Source organism: Stigmatopora nigra, chromosome 4 (assembly GCF_051989575.1).
Source record: "Stigmatopora nigra isolate UIUO_SnigA chromosome 4, RoL_Snig_1.1, whole genome shotgun sequence".
Classification (NCBI taxonomy): Eukaryota; Metazoa; Chordata; class Actinopteri; order Syngnathiformes; family Syngnathidae; genus Stigmatopora; species Stigmatopora nigra.
This window is the reverse complement of record NC_135511.1, coordinates 12,916,102-12,938,262: the sequence shown is the minus strand read 5'-3', so window position 1 is coordinate 12,938,262 and position 22,161 is coordinate 12,916,102. Positions and strand designations below refer to the sequence as shown.

The 22,161-nt window shown below is 37.5% G+C and overlaps 2 protein-coding genes across 2 annotated transcripts; one reads left to right on the top strand and one right to left on the bottom strand.

Moving 5' to 3' along the window:
• Positions 1-422: 422 nt before the first annotated feature.
• LOC144196065 (adenylate kinase isoenzyme 6-like) lies at positions 423-2,054 on the bottom strand. The gene is made up of 6 exons (XM_077716057.1): positions 1,936-2,054; positions 1,719-1,795; positions 1,236-1,328; positions 1,103-1,161; positions 771-916; positions 423-698 (listed from the first exon to the last, which is right to left on the bottom strand). The coding sequence occupies exons 2-6, from the start codon at positions 1,753-1,755 to the stop codon at positions 509-511; spliced, it is 525 nt and encodes a 174-aa protein (XP_077572183.1). The 5' UTR covers positions 1,756-1,795; positions 1,936-2,054; the 3' UTR covers positions 423-508.
• Positions 1,959-18,701, top strand: LOC144196070 (cell cycle checkpoint protein RAD17-like). Its single transcript, XM_077716062.1, has 26 exons — positions 1,959-2,244; positions 2,314-2,393; positions 2,535-2,762; positions 3,002-3,076; positions 3,366-3,504; positions 3,706-3,842; positions 3,992-4,044; positions 4,241-4,366; positions 4,443-4,512; positions 4,588-4,699; positions 4,794-4,982; positions 5,215-5,312; positions 5,401-5,547; positions 5,710-5,838; positions 13,708-13,828; positions 15,598-15,869; positions 16,090-16,152; positions 16,220-16,306; positions 16,429-16,506; positions 16,648-16,733; positions 16,813-16,895; positions 16,983-17,065; positions 17,146-17,250; positions 17,411-17,561; positions 17,749-17,867; positions 18,225-18,701. Exons 2-26 carry the CDS (start codon positions 2,352-2,354, stop codon positions 18,447-18,449), a joined length of 3,018 nt encoding a protein of 1,005 aa, XP_077572188.1. The 5' UTR covers positions 1,959-2,244; positions 2,314-2,351; the 3' UTR covers positions 18,450-18,701.
• Positions 18,702-22,161: the final 3,460 nt, after the last annotated feature.

Here is a 22,161-nt window from a genome sequence, read left to right as displayed (position 1 = left end):
TTTGAATGACATATTCTTTGCATTTTAGAGCAGATGAATCTAAGGTTTTTTTCTTGATCATAAAATCGGCCTTAAAATTAAACAGTAGTGGTTTTAACAGAAAATTGTAAAACCTAAAAACAACACAGGATTTTTATCTGTACAAAACAGTTTAATGTTAAAAATTTCCTTTCAAGTGGTTGGATCACAAATCCAAAACCATACCTGTCTAGCTAGCTCAATAATTGTGTGCTTCACTTAAGGAAGCTTATTTATTGGAATAAAAATGTGCCCTTTGGCCTTTTGCAATTGTGGCCATGATTTCTCCATCATTTGTTTTGTTTTGTTGTTGTTTCGCTGCTGAGCTCTGTCTGCTGTTTTCCAATGTTTTTGCCCCACAAATGATGAATATGTATATTTTTTTAAATACATAATGAACAACATTCATGATTATAGTATTTATGAAATGGGGACAAATGACCCCCCTCCCTCAAACATACAATATTTTATCTGCTAGCCAGTCGCCAGTCTAATTGTGGTCTTTAATCCACTTCTCAGTCCACTGTGCTATCTGTTCCAAGTTGTTCTCCATGTCCTCGGGACTGTTGCTTGGCAGCTGGTGAACAAGCTCCTCCTTGTAGGCCTCCATTGCCTCCTCATAGATGGTCTGAAATATTTCACATTGCAGATTGTCCTGCAGCTTCTTTCCTGTATAGCCCCTGTCAAGTAATTAAATGATCAGACAGTTAGATGTGACAGTGAATCTTCCAAGAGAGACAAGTAAAGAGTACCTGTTTTCTAGTCGCGCGTAGAGCTGTGTATTGTCTGTTCGGAGAACAAAGACAATTTGAAACCATCGTTCAGGGAAGAGGTCACAGCCATGGTAGTCAACAATAACACCTCCCTGTGACATCTTCTCTTCTAACTCATCTATAACCTGTAGGCCACATAATTGGAACATTTAAAAAAATATTTTAGACATACTGCTGATACCAACATATATGTCAAGATATTCAAGGATGATCTCAATCTAAATCTCATAAGAGTGGAGGGTATGTATCATTCATTAAAAAATGTTTTGTTGAGCTGGTGTAAGTTGGAAAATAATTGAAGGATAACATACTCTGTCTTCATCCAAAATGGGGCACTGGTACACTTCATCATACCCGTCGTAAAGATCTCCTGGGGAGAAGTAATGCATCTTGTCAATGGAGGCATAATTCACTGATATGGCCTATCCGTGGAATCTTTTTTACCTTCCTGTGCTAGATCTCCTATGTTAACGTAGGTGAGCCCAGTCCGCTGAGCCAACTCCTTCCCAAGAGTTGTTTTTCCTACACCAGGAGTTCCTGTTGTACAGAAAGGATAGTATTTTTAAAAGGCCCAAACAATTTTAGAGAAAGACAAAATTCCCCATTTTCTGGGATGTTTTACATTGGATTCTACTAAGTTTTCTTGGAACAAGTTTTAGTATAGTTAAACTATTGACAGGATACAGTAATACTTGCAAACATGAAAGAGGAATAAAATCAAACTGTGAGGTTATGTGTTGTTTTTTTTTTTTTTCAACATAAATTTGCCGGCTAAATTGGTGTTTTAAGTATAATAAATCCCACCAACTGACAAAATAACCACACATTTGCACGTGGGTGATTACGTAACTACTGTTGCAGTATTTCTCTTTAAATATTCTTAAATCCGATACAAACTAAATCACACTAAGGAAAGTCTTTTAATACCTGTTAAGAGGATGTTTGGTTGTCTTCTCGATTTCATGGCTTACGACGACCCAACACGTGTATTTTTTTACAGCAATCTGAAACATAGAACATAATACATGCTACCGTCATTTGGTTATTTTCTTAAATATTTATGTTGACTATTGAAAAGAAAAATCAACTAAAGAGAAGTCACAAATACGTAGCATTATTATGGTTTTGTCTCGGATTTATTTACCTCTACGATTCGCACATAGACACACTGCCGTAAAGTGTCGTATCAACACACTTTACGTTAAACATCATGCAATTTACGACATTCTGCGTCCGCCGCATTAAACGAAGGAACGATAAGTTAATATGCTTAATTTTCTTTGTGACTGTTTATTTTGCAAATGCATGCGATGTGATCAAAAGTAGTTCAATTTGGCACGTTTATTTTGTATTTATGTTTAACCAGAGAAATAGATTATTAGCTCACAGCGTCCCGATGTCAAGTTAGTAGTCCATTCCACTTCACTACCTTGCTGTGTATAAAAGAGCCTAGGTAATACATGATTTAGTATTTTTTAAATGTCCATGCTCAACCATCATATACTTTTTTTCTGTTATGCAGGACTCGGTAGACTCAATGTGAAGTGTTATAAAGTGAAAATGAAAAAGACGTCCCTGGAAGATAACGTTGCTTCATGCAGTGTGAGTTGGAAAAAGTCATCAATTCCTGGTAGTTTATGTAGCTAATGTGTGTTGTTTTTGTTACCAATACATCTTCTGAATGTGTCAAACCTTTTCAAGTGTTGCAATAAAAAGTGAATTGCAATGTGATCTTTTCCGCAGACGAAATGTTGGGTAGATCCATCTTTCAGCGATTTTAAGAGAGAGCACTTAAATGCCTCTAGAAAGAAAAGGAGTAAAATTTCGGGGTCTCAAAATGAATCGGTGAGACAACGGAAGAAGAAAGGGCAAACTGGCAGTGTCGACCCTTGTGCCAACTACCCACAAAAGCACTTCAGCCTCGGGGAACAGGATGAACCTTGGGTGGACAGACACATGCCATGTGCAAAGGTCAGTGTTTTCAGCCGACCTTGCATATTCTTCACCTCTCATTTTTTTCCTCCTAATCTAACATTTTCTTATGGTCTTTACCTTTTCTCCGCATATTCAAATGTTCCCTGCTAATGTCTGTTTCCATTGAAAGCACTGAAACAGGATAATTCACTGCCATTCCTCCCAGATGTAATGGGCATCTTTTACTGTCAATGGCAGCCAATGAGTTCAAGTTTAATCTTGAGTTTTTTGTGCAGGTTGATTTAGCGGTTCACAAGAAGAAGATAGAAGAAGTAGAGAATTGGCTGAGACTTCATACAGATGCATCACAGGTATGGCTGGAAATTTTCATTCTCAAGTTCCAAGTGAGGTAGCGTCCTTTATTACATGAGCCTAATTATATAAACATGTATTAGGAGTACATTCACAAGCCAATAAATGAGAATTAACTTTTTAAATTTGTATTATTATTATTATTTTTTTTCATGTTGTTTCAGTTCCTAAGCATCGTCATGACATGAATCTTTAAGTTAAAAGTTTTTCATATTTTGAATGACTACCTAAGGGATGCTGTAAAGGATGTCTCTATTTTATGTACTTGTATTCTTCTGTTCTTCATAGGGAGGACTACTTCTGTTAACAGGCCCTTCTGGGTGCGGAAAGACTGCTACAGTACAAGTTTTATCCCGGGAGCTGGGTCTTAGAATCCAGGAGTGGACCAACCCACCTTACCTATACACGTACACCAACACTGATTATGGTGAGTATATTAGACGTGAGGTCGTTATTTTACAATTGCTTGTCTGAGATTTAGCCAAAATATACTGGCAAAAGTATTCTCATATTTGTCTTATTTTGTATTTAAGATGAGCTTTGTTTTTTTTGTGTCAAATAAATTCTGATAAAAGCTTATCAATCAATACCCTTCCTTATTTGCTTCTCTGTGTGTGTTTTGTGTTAGACAGGAGAACAACTGGTGAAAATACTACCTCACAATCAGTCCAATTTCAGGAATTTCTTCTGAGAGCCAACAAGTACAACTGCCTAAAGATGGTGGGTGATAAAACACAGACAGGAATGAAGCTAATATTGGTTGAGGTGGGTGCAGAAATGATCCTGATTTTCCTGTTTTATAATTTTGCCCTTGATGACTTATATTGTTAAACCATCTCTCACCAATTGTACAATACATACTGTATAACTACTAGCAGTGCCATGGATCAGCGTTGATTTGTATTTTTCATCAGGAATTCCCAAACCAGTTTTACCGGAAGCCTAGTGAGCTGCATGATATTCTTAGGTGAGTCAGAAACTTAAATTTCCATTTAGAAAAATAACAAACAAGATCACTGGTTCGAGGACCACATTGTCATTGGAAACATTGATCGCCCAATTTAGATTTAATTGAGATAACTGATTCAAGTAAGATTTTTTCTGTGTGCTAAATATACGTAGTATATGTTTGGGTCATCATCATGTTTTGACGTTTGTTTCAGGATTTTTGGGAAGACCAGTCGCTGCCCCCTAGTGTTCATTGTGTCCAATAGCGTAAATGGAGACAGCAGCTCAAGATTGCTTTTTCCCAAGGAAATCCTGGAGGAACTGGATATCACTACCATCAGGTAAGTTTAAATACATCTTGAAGACTATCAGGAATGAAGTATTGAATATTTTTTATTCTTGCCATTCTGTTTCCAGTTTTAATCCAGTGGCTCCAACTACTATGATGAAGGTTCTGACTCGTATTCTAACCCATGAAAATGAAAAGGTGACCCACCACTGGTGCTGATTTGAATCTACTTTGTTTTCATATATTTTCTGACAACTGTTTAACTTTACGCAGAGTGCTGGAAGGGCCATTGTCCCAAATCCTACTATATTGGAGATGGTGTGTTCTGGAAGTGCAGGAGACATTCGCAGTGCTGTCAATAATCTGCAATTTGCCTCTGTTCCAGGTCTGTTATTGATAAATACAAATACTGTAACCGGTAAAGCCAATGTTTCATTCTTACTGATTCACGTCATAGCACTGTTTGATTTTTTTTTCAGACGATTCAAAGGAAAGGGAAAGGTTGAGAGGGAATGATAGTTTGAAATTACAGGTTAAGGCTGCTTGCAAAGCAACATCACGGAAAAAATCAAAGTCAACAAAGGGCAAAGAAGAAGAGCAAACCATGGGAATGAAGGATACTTGTCTGTTCCTGTTCAGAGCATTGGGAAAAATACTCCATTGTAAAAGTGAGTCTTACTGATTCTATTTCAGCCTTCGTTATGACATTATCCCCAACACAAATAAGAAATTCTCTATGTTGCAAGACACAGTTAATGGTAAAACAAATATAGTAGTATCATTGCTAATGAAGATTAAATATTTTGAAATCCCTGTTTTCTCATTTTACTTATGTATAGCACAATGTCCATTGGATTTAACATCTGTAATTGGGAAATCATTTATGTTGTTTAAATTTAGGAGGCAGTCCTGAAGATATTAAAACAGGTGAAAGTGGACCTGGGCTACCATCACACCTTTCTCAACATCACAGAGAAGCCTTACAGGTGGACCCTGAGGTACACAGTGTTTGAAATATACAGGAATATACCATAAGGAAGCTCTTTATGAACACTGAAGTAATCTCTTCTCTCTCATGTGCCACAGTGGGTAATCGAACATTCGTACGTGTCTGGAGAGTTCTTCAATCTGTTCCTTCACCAGAATTACCTGGATTTCTTCTCAGAGATGGATGATATCGATAAAGCCAGCGAGTATATGTCTGACGCTGATATCTTCACTTCTAACTGGATGGTTAGTCTGTGCATAGATTTAAAAAAAATGACAATAATAAATTTAAAGTTTAATACAAATTACATTTTAAAAAAACAATCTTAAACAGCCAGTTTACACATGTAATGAAATGAATGAAGTAAACTCTTCTAAGCTTTATTGTTGCTTTTGATTTGTCTTCAGAGTAGCAAAACCATGGGCCAATATGCATCCTCTGTTGCCACCAGAGGGCTTCTTTATGCCAACACTCAACAAGTAGCTGTTGGTTTCAGACCACTTCACAAACCTAACTGGTTTATGGTCAGCAAGAAGGTGGGATATTTGTGATCATATCCTTTTTCTTGTCCATTATGAAGATGTTAGATGGCAAATTAATTGATCATTTCATTACAAATGGCCTTTTTCCCTCCCATGGCTGCTTGTCGAAATACACTTTCCTCTAACAATCCATCCTAATTAGACTCTCGCTATTTGTTGGGTTTATTCTGTTTTACTATTATAATAGTTATATTAATTCATTTCTTTATTAAATCATTCTCTTTCTTTTCTCTGTATTAATTCATTACTTTGTTAAATCATTCTCTTTCTGTTTTTCAAAAGTGTTAAGGTCACACCAAGTCATCTTTAACCTAGACAGCCTGTTCCAGGATGGTTATACAAACAATCCACCCAATCTGGGTCCTTGAGATTTGGTGGGCCCTTGGTGACGAGGACAGGGCTATTCGGACAATAACAAGAATATTGTTATCGTTATGTAACCGTACACTTCGGGTTTTTCTGTATGTAACGATTATATGATTATGATTATATTATATGATTCTTAGGTCAAGGAGGTTGTATAATTACTCTAATCTAAATGTTGTTAGGTCTAGTCCCTGTTTTTGTTATTAGATTGTTATTGTAGTCCCAGATGTTGTTTTTACTCATACGTGATGGAATGATCAACAACTCTGTAACTTGTGACCATAAGAATGGGACGAAAACGTCTATTCGAGGAGACGTTCGGAAGTTGTAAGGTGACACTTGCTGACTCTCCCCTTCGGAGGCTTTTACCCATTGTTGTATCCATTTCTATTTAATTAAATGTCAATAATTGAATAAGATGTCTTCCTGCAGTTATTGATAATTACGGACGAAGGTAATTATTAATGAACCTGACATTTTGGTCCTTCTGAGCCATGGAGGTCAATATACCGGAGCGAGAACCCAGGCGCTGCTGTTCGACATCTGGTAAGTGACCGTGCGCACGGCGTCTTCAAAACCCTTGGTGGGCCGGAGTTTTTCGACGGGGGCGCCTGGATTCTCGGCGGTTGAAGACTTTTCCTGCTGGAGGGAGACATCTGATGGATCTCGGGTAAGTCCACATTAATGTCTGCATGTTGTGAAGGTGTTTACAAATGCGTTAAAGGGACATTGTATGTGAGGCCCATTGTTGGGCTGGTTTCGCGTCCTGGGTGACGGCGATAAAACCCTGTGTTTATACTAGTCAATGGCAGGTACGGTGGGGCACTTTGCTGGAAAGTGTCCTGTGTCTCAGGGGTAGGCACGAATGTATTGTACTAGAGGTACAATATTGGGGCCGGGGAGTGTCCTGTGTCTAAAGGGTAGGCACGAATATACGTTGTATGTTGTTTGTGTGGTTTCTGCAGTAAAATTAAGATAAGCCTAGGAAATACAGTCGAAGGAGTGATAATAATAAAAATAGATATAATAAAGTTAACTGTGTGAGGCACACGAACTCACTACAAAAAAGTAAAATATGGGAAACACGTGTTGTAAGGCGGGTTTGGATGACGATCCAAAAAATACGTCTAACTTGTAAGGATTGGAAAAAAATTGGAAAGACAAAGCGCTTTAAAAATATTACACAGCTATATTTATGGATAAATAAATATGGGTTTGCTGGCCAGCTTAAAATGCATAGAATACAGGATAATATATGCACTAATGCATAGAGGTAATATACATATATAAATAATATGTGAGTGGATAAAAGTGTAACAGCTTGTTCCACAGACACTAATGGCGAAATAAGGCCGGGGAGAAGTTAAAAATACTATTTTGGGAAAATAGTGGGGGCTCCCTCGGATAACGGGGATATATTTAAGACCGTGGCGGCGGGAAAGTACTGTTTGGTAAGGAAAAAATAGCGGGGCCTCCTCGGCTGACGGGGAAAATATTTACCGAGATAGGTGACGGGCGCGGAGGAAGTTTAACAAAAATAAAGGGAGCTAGAAAATTAATGGGGACACTGGTATTTGATTTGGTTAATCCGGGTATGACGTTTTGTGATTACAATTAAATTGGGTTTTTTTTGTGATGCTTGGGCTTGTATAACAACAATTAGAATGGTTATTTCCAAGTGCTGGTGGTGCTTTGTTAATATAACCTATATGTACTGTCAATTTACAGCAATGTGATGGCTTATTGCAGCTTGGTTTTTGATCCCGTCCGCTAACGGGAAGATGGTGTTTAAAAAGACAAAAGAATATATACAAAATGATCATTTAAATGTTTAGCAGGGAATGTCACCTGTGTTTTTATTATGCTCTAGACTTGCCAAAAAATGTGTCAACTGCGGGGGAAGCGTTTCTGGTGCAGCGGCTGCTGATTAGATGGGAGTGAAACATGTGGGCCGCGGGGCAGACGATTTAACTGTGTTGGGCTTTCGGGAGCGTTCGGACCGTGTAAACGACTAAAATTTTGTGATCCCTTCCGTGAAGACATTATAATAATAATAATTGGCCTTGGGGGTGCTGAAGCAAACTTGAGGGCAGAAAATGGGTTTTTGCCATATTGTTGTGCTTGCAGCATACATATTCTGGATATATGGGGTCTTGGAAAAATATTGCTATGTAGTTGAATATCGGAAGAGGGGTTAATTTGACGTTTTAATGGTTGTCTTCTCTAAAAAGCGTTGTATTTGGGCACAGGGAAAAAGCTGGTTTGTAAACATAAGATAACAATGCTGTTTTCGCAGCAAGAGTGGAGGTCATAGTTAACGGCTAATTGCGTTTTCTGTTTGGACTTTTCAGAATAAGAACAATACATGGGCTGCAAGAAATGCAAGGTTATGCGAATGCTTTCGCATTGATATTTTGGGTTTTAAAATGAAATGCATTAAGAGGATAGAAAAATCTGTTCAGTAAAAGGTTGATTTGGTAAAAAGCTTTGGATTTGGGAAATAGACCAAAATAGTCATTTTTGAGCAATTGTGGATTTCAAAGGGCTCTTAGTTAAAGGAAACTAGCTTTTGGAGGATAAAATAATATTAATAATTGTTCAGAATTTTTTGATTATTCAAAATACTTTAATCCAGGAGGTTGGCTGTTTAAAAGAAAAAAAGGCCAGGATGACAAAATTTACAATATTATGGTATATTGGTGACGATAAGGTTTTTAAAACATTAAAGTTTGTAATTAGGAGTTGCCCTAACAAAAGGTTGATTTCTCTAATTTAATTGTTGTAGATTTTTGTTTTGGTAACAGGCTATGGGAAATGACTCTTGTCATAAGTAAACATCATATGAGGTGATTTACAAAGTATAGTAGGTATTGAATTATTTGGCTGTTAACGACATCAGATGGGAAATTTACAATGCAATAGTGACATGATAAAATTCATGGCATTCATCCAAATAATTAGGTGAATTGTAAATAAAATAATTGGTTTAGGATGAGCATATTTTCCCTAAGAATGGAGTAACATGGAATGTTTTTCAAAGTGCACTTGAAAGAACATTGTCTGTTGTCCTGGCAGGAGGAAATATGCTTTGTCACAGGTCATATTGATGACTTTAAGGATATTACGGATTGGATAAGCATTGGTCAATTGATACAACCAAATAACGTTGCTTTTACGGCTTTAAGGGCATGCAAATTGGTTAGAACTTTAGCAACGATGGGGTTAATACGCCTGAATGTTACAGTGATAACGAGTGACAATAACAAGCTTAGATAAGGGAGGGAAAGGAGAAATTCTCCAAATTCCAGAATCTGGCTTAGAAACAGGTTATGTTAGTCGTTTTGGGTTTTTGACAGGATGTGGTAGTACATAAATTCTGGGAAATTTTGGGAAATTGGGGACCCCATATCTAAAACAAGTTTGAGACAAATGTGTAAATAGGCTCTATTTGGCGCTGGATGCACGAATTCTAGTGGGGCCTTTCATGTTTTGAAACAAGTGACGCTTTAGGTAGATGGGTTGTCTATGAACAAAATGGGATGGGGGAAATTCGCTTACAAATTCGGCGTGTTATCTTGGTTCATAGAATTTGGAGTCAAGGCGACGTAATAAAGGCCATAGGCGTCATGTTGTATAAATTAGGCGTGGATGAATTTGTTTTACAAATGGGGGAGATTATCTTATCACCTGAAACAAGTAGAAACAAAATTGGATGGCCGCATTAAAAGGTGATTGGCATGCTATTAGAGGGAATTGGGATTTTCCAAAAACATGATAGGGGGCCATTAGGTCATGGCGGCTGTAAAAAATAAAAACTTTAGATGTGAAACTATTCCCACCTCAATTTGGGGAACAAACAGGTAAACTGATAGCATTAAAAAGGATATAACTTTGTGTGAAACTTGAAGGTAATTTTTTACAAACGGTTAAAATGCTAGAGTGGGGGTGTGTATATTAAAGGATCTACTAATGAATGCGGGGTGGATCCAGACCTTCCGGAATGTGGGGTATTCATGGCGTCCTCGAGAATTTGTGGATTTTCTCCGGGTACTCCAGTTTACTCCCACAAAATGAAATTATGGATGCTAGACTGGTTGAACACACTAAATTCTTCTGTTTATGAGTGTGAGCGTGAATGATAGTTTGTCTTTTTGTGTTTTTTGATTGGCAGACCACCGAGACATAATCTATCAATAAAAGATCAATAAAGAAAATAATTTGGGCTTGAGTCAAGGGAAGTCCTATATCTCGACAAGGGGGAGGTGGCCTTGCTACAACGGCACTACAAGGCTTAGGGTTTAAATCTATATGCATACCCACATATCCATTTAAAAATATGCTATATGCATACCCACATATCCATTTAAAAAAATACATATAGATTTTATTTTATTTTTATTAGATCATATGGATATCATTCCACGATATGGAATTCCAGAAACTATTTATAGTGATAATGGCTCCCATTTTGTTAATATAATAGTTGTCTACCATCCACAATTGGCGGACCTTATATGAAGTCCTGTTTGGTAGACCTTACAAATTGTTATTATTCACTACACAATGACAATTGGATGATGAGGCGAATCTATCAAAAAAAAAACAAAAAAAAAACGCACACACCAAATTTAGACTATCAGAGGGAGATTTTGCTTCTCAACAGGAAACGGACGAAGCGACGGTGATTCTTGAAGACTGGATGCTGATAAGCAGCATAAAAGAAGAAACATCGGAGCAACGCAAAGTGGGAGGGTCCTTGTTACTGAAAGGGGACACGGATGCACCTTTCCCACAGTAAGAAGGTTGTCTAAATTGAAACGTTTCAAGAGGAAAACTCCCTAAACAAAGACAAAAAGTCATAATTGAAAACAATTATTGCTTTTGGGGCAATGAGATTAATGATGATTGTGATTCTATTCCTTTCCACAGTAGGGTTGTTTTCTCCAGTTGGAGAAAAAGGCGGAGGCGTTTCAATTGAGGATACACCTTCTTACGGGAGGGTAAACCGAGAAACATACACATTTACATTTAATTAACATTACCTACTAAATCAAATTTCCACATTGAAAATATATATTTGGACTCGGCGACGTCCCGGTTGCCATACAAAAAGAGATGGTGGGAAATATGTGTGGTACATTAACAGCAAAAAATTAAAGATTGGGAAAAGCCTTGTTGCAGAAATTGGTCAAGATTGGAAAGCTTGGACTGACATATTAACCTGTGAAATTTATTTCTGAAACAGGGATTTCCCAAACGGGGGATAATTGGGCGCTGTTAATGGAGTGTAAAGAAGGCAAGCACTATGTGGAGCTACTTTGGTAAAAGGGTGGTCTCAATTGAAACATTGAGGGGACGGGTAAGATAAACTTTCTGACTTAATAAGATACGGGAAACACCAATATTAATTGAAAAGATTATTGCTCAGCAAGCAATACCATAAAACTATAGGGAACTCTTTTATATTGGGTTTGACGTCTCCATATGGTTTCAATTGAGACTAAACCACCTTACAAAAGATTAGGATAACCTACCAGACAAGGGAAAATACGATGGGATCTAACAACTCCCTCAATCACCATTCATTTGGGGAAAAGTGTTTTTACAAATGAAAAAACGTGTCCTACTTGGCAAGAAAAAATATTGAAGCAGTGTTTATCCTGTTACGCGGTAAATAGGAAGTCAATTTTTCCACTGTTTAATCATTTTACCTGCTTAAACCTTACAGGGCATGGTCTGAAGCTGGGGGCGATAAATGAGACGTGGTGTACCGGCGTTCTAAAACAAACTACACCCCTGATACCACGTTCTGGCCTATGGTGGCGGGGTGGTAGATAAATTATACGACTCCTGCCGAAACGCGGCAGGACTAGGTACTTTGGTCTCACTGCTCTTACCGGTGTCTGTTTTTCCATCCACAGTGGAGGAGATACAATTGGCGGCTCATAATTCGGAGGTGAAGGGTCGACCCTCCCGACATCGTCGAGAGGCATGGAGGGAAGGAGATCCAACATACATTGATGCGATTGGCATCCCCCGGGGCGTACCAGATGAGTATGAGCTGGCTAATCAGATCGCAGCAGGTTGGGAGTCTATCTTCCTTCTAATCACCCCAAACAAAAATGTGGATAGAATAAATTACTTACATTACAATGTTCAAAACTTGGAAATTATACTGAACAGGGATTTGTGGCCATGAAGGAACAACTGGCAGCTACCAGTCTGATGGCGTTCCAGAATCGCATAGCGGTGGATATGATCCTTGAAACAGGGGGCGTGTGTGCAATGTTTGGAAAACAATGTTGCACCTTCATACCGAACAACGCGTCACCCAGTGGATCTCTCACCAGGGCCATTACTGGCCTGCAAACACTGAACCGCAATATGCAAGAGCACTCTGGAGTAGATACGTCCGCATTGTCAGATTGGTGGGATAAGACCTTTGGAAAATCTAAAGATTTGGACTATAGGCACAATTACCGCTATCCTAACATTGTGTGGGTGATGTAGTATCCCCTGTTTGCGCTCCTTGCTAAGCCGACTTATAACTACTGAAATTGCCCCTACAAATTCTAAAGTACATGAGTTGTATCTTATGGGACGGTTTGGGGAAAGCAGTGAGGTCCAGGAGTACGGTAAATCCGAGGACCAATTGGACGAATATAATTATGTTTTTTCTCTTTCAGACCAGCCATGGGAGTAAGGAGTAGGCGGATAAAATCGCAGTCACCCGACATTACCATTTAGTGATTACTAAGAAATGACTAATAACATACATATTATAAAAACGGGGGAATGTTGGGTTTATTCTGTTTTACTATTATAATAGTTATATTAATTCATTTCTTTATTAAATCATTCTCTTTCTTTTCTCTGTATTAATTCATTACTTTGTTAAATCATTCTCTTTCTGTTTTTCAAAAGTGTTAAGGTCACACCAAGTCATCTTTAACCTAGACAGCCTGTTCCAGGATGGTTATACAAACAATCCACCCAATCTGGGTCCTTGAGATTTGGTGGGCCCTTGGTGACGAGGACAGGGCTATTCGGACAATAACAAGAATATTGTTATCGTTATGTAACCGTACACTTCGGGTTTTTCTGTATGTAACGATTATATGATTATGATTATATTATATGATTCTTAGGTCAAGGAGGTTGTATAATTACTCTAATCTAAATGTTGTTAGGTCTAGTCCCTGTTTTTGTTATTAGATTGTTATTGTAGTCCCAGATGTTGTTTTTACTCATACGTGATGGAATGATCAACAACTCTGTAACTTGTGACCATAAGAATGGGACGAAAACGTCTATTCGAGGAGACGTTCGGAAGTTGTAAGGTGACACTTGCTGACTCTCCCCTTCGGAGGCTTTTACCCATTGTTGTATCCATTTCTATTTAATTAAATGTCAATAATTGAATAAGATGTCTTCCTGCAGTTATTGATAATTACGGACGAAGGTAATTATTAATGAACCTGACACTATTCTTGTTAGCATCGGGAAAACTGCCTGGCTGCTCGGTGCCTCTTTCGCCGCTTCTGCTTGAATGGATTCAGCCTTCAGACTGAGTTGCTGCCGTATCTTGCCAAACTGGCCAACCCCTTTAGGAACCAAGGTAACAAAAGCAGTTACTTATTTTACATCTGGAAATGATCTGTTTTGATGTATAGCACTGGAAAAAAACTATTTTTGTTGTTTTATTTCCTGTGTTTCAGACTCCAGAATTTTTCTGCCATGTTGCAAATCAATACTCACACAGAAAATAGTATATATAGATGTTCAACCCTTTTGAACTTTTAAAATGCATTGTATGTTTATCACAGTAAAGTCAAGAATTGAGTTAAATAATCTTGACTGCTTCTTTGAAGGATTGTCTATAATTGTTCTTACATTTTTGCTTACTTTTCAATGTGCAAGCGACATATCGAGTCATTTACCTTTTTTCTTTTTTTTTCTTCAGCTGAGATAACATTCATCCAAGATGTGGGTCACATGTCATTGAAGAGGATCCCTGTAAGGTACAGTTTCCATTCTGGTAGTCTTGTTGTATCCAAATAATCACTTTCATGTATTCATTATGCTTTTTGAGGGATTGCCAATTTTCTTCATGCAGCTGAGTTGGCCCACATAGTAAACAAAAATAAAATAAAATTAATAATGATCAAAAAAAGGATCCAAAAGAATGTAAAATGCATTTTGTTACTTTAAAAAAAAATCACTTTATTGTGTAATTTTAGGTTAAAACTGGAGCCCTTGACAGACCAAGAAGCCCAGCTGAAAATTGATTGTGAGGTTGATATAAAGAATGTACTAGAAGAGGAAAGTCAAACATCCAGTCAAACAAACCAGCCAACAACTGCTGTTGAGGAATTGGAGGAGGACATCTTGATTGAAGAATACGATAGTGGCTAACGCAAATAATACAAATCCACACTGGTCGTAATGTGAATTTTTTTTTCAACTGTTCAAAGAATTGAAGGGTATTATTCAGACACACCTGATTGCAGTTCATGTTATTTCATAATTGGACTCAGTTACAAGGATTCCCCATTTGCACATTATAGTATTAAAGAGACTTGCCTTTTTTCATACAGCCAGTTGAAATGTTCTCAGTATGTTACAAGTTCAGGTAAAGTCATGTTTTTCATGTTTCATCATAATACTACTGTAGCGACGGCTTTCATTTAGCGTGTCGTAAGCTGTTGACCAAGCATTTTTGCTTAAGTTATATGTATATTGGAATAAAAACATATGTGAAAACAAGGTTTTGACAAGTGTGAGAGTGATCTCTGCTGTAATGTACCCGTTTTTTCTTCTTTCTTTGTCTCTCTATCTCCTTGTAACACACCACACACACCCCTTATTTCAATATTTGCTCATCAAGCTGGAACTTTTAAATAAACATTTAAATATTCCCTCTGCCCAACAATGATCGAAACTTTAAGTCAAACATTTGCCGTAGATACTGTAGTTCACTATTTGCCCAGAGTTGTCACGGCCATGTTGAAAGTGAAGTTGTCGAGTGGGGAAGCGATGCTTGTGGTGAGACTTTGTGTCCGTTGAAGTGGGGCGGCCTCCAACTCTACTTTTTTTTGACAACAGGAATTGTTATCTTTTGATATTGAGGGTCAATAATACGCAGTGGAGTCTTTTATACATTTTTTTTATTCAACATTACAGGTAAGTTAAAATTATATCATAAAATGAATTGAATCTTAACATGTTGTCAAGGGCTACCTGAACTAATCATAGTTTGGGAAGGTCTGCATGTACATTTTTGTATCATCGGGAAGGCAGAGGATTAGTTAGATTGATTTAAAAAAAAAAACTTTGTGATGTAATCTACCAGAGTTTACATTTTAATTTATTTTGCCCGTAATTCAGAGTCTGACCTGATGCTGATGCAAGAGGTCCACAAGGCCAACAGCCTTGATGATGACCTGGCAGCTGGAGACTTGGGTGATGGCATGATAGTCAGAACAACATCCAATTCTATTAGGCAAAAGAGGCCAAGCTCATCTGGACCTCAAGGGCTCATTTTACCAGATACAGATTTGTACGGACAAAGTCAAACAAGGGAAGCAGCTTGCATACCAAGAATGATGACTGAAGGCTGGGAAAGAAGTTCAAGTTGGAAGACATCACTCATGGGTAATCATAATTATATGTACATTTGACACTACTTCAATATATGAGGATTTAAAAAAAAACAGAAGGAACATATAATAGGAGTGAATATTTTCCATAGTTGTTGTATTTTGATGCATCTATTTCTCTCTAGATATTCATGTATATATGTGTTGATTTTGTTGCTTTATGTGAGCGAATGGCACAATGCAAAGGTTTTAATGCAAGATAATACATTTTAAACATCTAGCTGGCTCCTTTGATGACATGTCCAAAGAGGATTTAAGAGACAAAATACTGGAATCTGTTGAGGTGAGAAACAAACATCACTGAGAAATTCATGTACATTTTGTGATTAGTGACCCCATGTATTTGACAGATCATTGATATGTTAAGATGTGAGTTGGAAGTGGCCCATCGTTACTTAGAAGGCAAATTCGAAGCTTTAAAGATCCTACAGGGAAAGGTACTACACCTCACAAATGGATCATTTCTGTCTTTTTCAATTTTAAACTGCAGGTTAGGCAAATGTGAAGACTCTTGACACCACTAAACTTTATACCAAAGACACTTTGTTTTTCTATTCAGGCCATCCTCGAAAAAGCTACGAGTCACACGAAAAGCCTCCTGCAGAAAAGTGAAGAGAAGGCCAAAGCTTTGGAGAAGGTTCTTTCTCTTTTCTATAATGCAACTCAAACAAGGGTTGGCTTTATTTGTCTTGTAGACCTTGAGATAACTTTTATTGCTTTCATTTAAGTGAGGCACATACGTTTTAATGGATATATATATATGCAATTTCTTCCCAAGGAAGTGAATAGCTTGCAGTGGGAGCTCAGTTTCAACCAACTCAAGATGAAGACATCTGAACAGTTATGGGAGCAGAAATACAACAGGTCAGATTAATGCCTCTCCATGCTATACAGTAATTACTGTACAATCTCCTGATTTAACTGTCATTGTGGTTCGAGTTAGAGTCATTACTGAAAAGAAGACTCATGCACAGAGACTAAAAGACAGACGAAAAGAACCACAGTACCTCCCTATAGGAAATTCAGGTCATTCTTTTAGGACATACTTTTAAGCAGTTTCCAAAAATAATTAGGTTTAATAGTGTGTGATTGTATGCAATGGTGTGTGTTTAGTGTTAAACCAACAATGTGTGGAGAGGATTCATGAAAAAAAGGATTCTCAACAAAGTCCGGAGAGAGATACAAGTGTCCCAGAGGTAAGGAAACAACACGCAAACACATGTACAGAAATATATGAATACTACTTAATGTGTTATTCATATCATATTTTTTGCAGTGTATAGCTTTTAATACTTGCAAGTGTAATGGTTTTCAAGAAGCATGTGCATGTAACCAGATGGCTGCTGCTATCAAAAATGAAGTTATGCATCTGCAAGAGGAGGTAAATTACACCTTTTGACACATCAGTTTTGCTGACATTACGTTTTAGTGTTCATCGAATAAACTTGAAAAGTACAAGAAAAAGTTTAAATTGCAAAAGAGAAAAATCCTGGAAATACGTATCACAATCATGAAGTGATGTGTGTGTTTGAATGTCACAGTTGGAGTTTCAGCGCTCAAAAAGAAAAGAGGCTTTGATGGTTGCAGATGCTTTTCGCGTTGCCTTTGAGCAGCAGCTAAGAAAACGCAGTGAACACTTTATGCTTTTGGCAGAAGCCAACGTACCAAAATCAAATCATTGCAAACCTGAAGGCAAGTGCATTGGAACTACTGTGAACTATATATATTCATACACACTTTCTTGTAATTTCCGGGTGGTGTTTGTGTAGTCCTGTCAAAGCATTTGTCATACTTGAAAAAAATAACTACCAAAAAACAATTCAGAAGCATGTGTCATCAAATGATTCATCAGATGTTCTCAAAGTGCTTTTCCTTGCAGGTTCTAATCGGTGTCATTTAATCAGTATAAACCAGAAGTTAAGAGGATTACTTCATTCAAACATAGAAGTCAAGATGCCTGATGATCTCCTCGATGCACTTTATAAATTGCTTGACCTGGTTAGTATCAATTTCAAATTGTGTTATTAGTGTTTTTTTTATGCTGAAATTCATCAGATTTGGGGAAAAAAATTGCAAAGAGTTAAGGGTTTCAATTCTAATTTGTTTGTAAGCCAAAAAAGGACAACATCATCTATGCTTCAGCTTATAACCAGAGAAACATCCTTTTTACTATTTCCTATAATATTAAATCATATATCCACTTCTTTATCAGGAATGTAACTTTGCCCAATGTAGTTTTTATTAAGGAGGAAAGTTAACTGTATGTATAATTTAGTGTTTCTTCAGGAAAAAATACTTTTTTTTCTGACCAGGTCACTTATTCATTTGAAATTAAAACAATGTTTCTTGGTGTAGCTCAATGACAAGGATGAGGCTCTTGCCCACCAAAGGAAAGTGAGCATCATGTTAGCTCACAAAGCCGAGGAGATGCAAAAAAAGTTGCATTCCCATCGTCAATCACCAGAACCTGTCACGTCTTTAAAGAAACCACAGCTCACAACGTGGAACCAGAAGCCACATCAGCAAACTAATGCTTCTACAGAATCCCTCTTCCAACCTCCTCCACTGTCCATCATCTGAGTTGACATCTAAAAGTGATGTCAGATGCCAACCTCAGGTAAAACAATATATCTGAAAAGTGACCACTTTTTGGAATGTGGAATAGGCCATTTGAGTGAATGGGCGTAGTTTACACTCCATTAATACTATTCCAAAGAAAGTGGAAAGCAGGGGGCAGTGCAGTACCATAGAAATTTTCCAAGACTGAAAGTCAACGTTTAGAACGACGACAATGTGCAATGAAAATGAAAAACATTTTATTTTCATTTTTATCAAAACAGTCATACAATTATTAATACTATAATACACCACAAGCTATCTTTTATTGCTTTGTAAAGACTTTGATGTTCTCTTTTCCAATGTTCTTGAGACGATAGATTTAGTTTGAATTTGATCATTTATTAAATACCAAATCGCTTATTAGAAACATTCCAATTTCTAATCCCTACACCAAACAAATGTGTTAATTCCTCAGTTCTATCCTAGATTAAATGCATTCAAATCCACAACCTTAAAGTCAACACGCCTCACAGAAAATGCATTATGGCCAACTCCAAATATAATTTTATGTCTTCATTGAGTTACAGACCACAAACCATTACAGAGTAATACATATTGTTTGTTGCATGTACTTGAACTATCTGTTATATTTTAAATGTGTGTATCCTTCTTTATCACACTGTTTAATTTAGTCTACATTCTAGGAACTTGTATATGGTAATTAGAGATCAGTTCTTGTATTCCTGATGGTACTACAGAAGCCATTTAAATAGTTGTATTCATTGAAATTCTGCCCCAAAGTTGCTACGAGTCAAGGGCGGCAATCTATGTTCTATTTCGGTTTTTGAATTACAAATGTCCAGTCATCCATCCATTTTCTTCCATTCTACATCTATCTGCTCCATTAGCTTTAACTAATGGCAGCATTTTTCACAAATAGGACATCCCATGGCCTAACCAACAAAGCATTTAAGATTGACGTTGTGGGAGTTGGATTGAAAACATGTCAGGAGATAATTAACCGAAAAAAAAATACATAACACCATGAAATATCAATTGATTATCACAGAAAGCTCATCTGTGTTGCATTTAAAGCTGCCACGTATTATATGACTTTTTTGTTTAAGTAAATGTGATTAATGAAAAACAACTTGAACCTGTGATGAATAAATATTGAATATATTGACATTTCATTTTACTTCATTACAAATTATGATATGATGATGCACAGAGTAACTTTCTCTCCTTATTAAAATGATGATATTTTATTACGACATTTATTGTGACAAAATAAAATGTTCAGTGACAGCAAAATAATTGCCATGCCACAGTATAAGCCTGACCTGGCTTCAGAGAGGCCTAAAAAAGGTCAGACAAGCCACACAATTGCCAAAGGCTACAAGCTGAAGGGGGCTCAGAAAAGGGATTGACCTTGTCCCGTATAAATGACAAAACCCTACAATTGTAGTGCTTTAGACACTTGATTATTTAGTGTCAGAAATCCGCTGCGTGGGCCTCTTATGTGCAGTTGGCAGCCATTAGAAGTCCTGAGAGATAACCAATATTGGTCCATATCAACGACATAAAATAACATGTTGAGATATGAGAAGTTCCCTAATGGAGTATCTCACTATCACGCTTGATGTCAATCACACACACACACACAAAAGACAAATCTCTGCCTATCTATTGTTGTGCTGTATTTTTGGGGGGTTGAAGCGAGGTCATCCTTTTTTTGCTTGATACACCGCTGCCCGGCTCATCGGGTCACTCACCCGCAACCCCTCAAGAGCCAGCTAACACGAACAAAGGAGCATCATAGCATGGAAAAGGCCCCTGTTTTTTGGGCCGCCTGTGCCCTACAGGCATTTTATTTGGGACAGCCAGAGCTTTCAGGATTCTTATGTGCACGATGGAACATATTGGCGCTCCCTCGGACCCCCGTGCCTATCGATTGGCGCTTTAGCTGCATGGCCGAGCTCTGATCAAAGCCGCTCCATCGTATTGACAGGACTGGCGTGATTAATTAAAAAGAAAATAGTTTTTAGTACGGCTGGCTGCTTTTAGCTCTGATGTGGAGAGTGGCAGTGGCAGCGGCACAGGAGGGGAGGGACAAGTACACAAATACGCAAACATCACTCGCGTGTTGAGGGGGTGGATGAAAAAACTGGAAGCCACAATACACTGCTGAGTTTTGACAGATTCTTGCTCCAGGGCTGTTGAATTTACGAGCCATTACTACTGCCGGCCTGAAATCTAGTTGGTGCATTATGTTCCATGTCTTCCTCGATTAGTGGAGCAGTGACTGACATCTATTGAATAAAGCAGCATTCTATGACACAGGGCAGCCCATAACGCCTGCGTGACAGGCTAAGAACGGGGGGGGGGGGGTGTCTGAGTTCTGTTTTATTTTTTTTCACAGTGGTGCTTATAGGTCTTATTTTTCTTGTGCTTTCAGTTCTATTCACATGTGCAATGATGGGTGGACAATGCTGGAGCTTTTGAGCCCTTGCAGCAACCATCATGGTTCTTATTATGATCCAGCTGGTCTGTTTCCAACATGTTTAGAACAAAATCCCCTCAATATTAAGGAATGGAATGAAATTAAAATGACTGAAGTTATGATCAAACTTGGAAAAAAATCGATAAAATAATTGATAAAAGGCAGAGCAATTTTAATATCATTTTGTATAAAATACCAAAAAATGATAAGAGAACAAGGTCTGTAACCAGGATTCAATAACTGGAATCATTATTGCTGATGTCTTAACAAACGAACATTAAATTTTACATTGCCAAGGCATAATTAAATGTTTCCTTTTTTAATGGTCACTGTATATATGTGTACAGTGTGTGTGTCAGCCAACCTTTGAGAAAAACAAAGGAACAAAGTAATGCAACAAAAAATAACTTTCAGTGAACATCCCCAGCTTTATAACTTTTGTAAAAATATGCAACAAAGTGACAGATCAGGGATCTTACCTTGAAAAATCTGCTTTTATATACCTTAAGCCTAAATAGCTTGTAAATGGGATGATAGATGTTAATCAGGAAATGCGGTCTACTGTCTACTTATTTAACTCTTTGGCTGTGAAGTCAATATATTGATTTAAGTGGATATGCATGCATGCGTGCATGACAAAAAGCTGACAAATAATCTGGGAGGCCTTGATGTTCCATTAAATGATCGATTCACTCTGTTTAGGGCAGCGGCTGCTGAGGGACCAAAGAAAGGTCAGTGTTTGTTAGTTCATTGATGGAGTGATTAATAAATCAATAAAGGCTAGGGAAAAGTTCAGTAAATCAAACAATTCAGGAGAGACTTAGTCAAGCTAAACAAGAGAGAATTTGTACTGCTACTTTCACTGCTTTCCATCAATGCTGAAATTTGTGCCTCTGAGGCTGCTTTGGAGTCAACGTTATGCTTCTTACTGTTTCTAATATTATCACTGCAACCACTATTTTGTTGACATATCATTACAGTGAAGATGAATTCTGGTGAGCTAAATATTAATAATATTTTTATAGAATAACAGAGCAATTGAGGAAAAAAATATAACATGACTAGAGGCCAGAAGGAGGCGGTAGCACACTAGCCTTTTTGCATGTTAGTTAGATCCTAATCTGTATATACATAGCGCTCTTAATTAGGCTGTCATGTTACAGCAAATTCTATGCAGCACAGTAACATATTGTACTTTGTACAGAACATTTATCAGCATAAATTAATGAA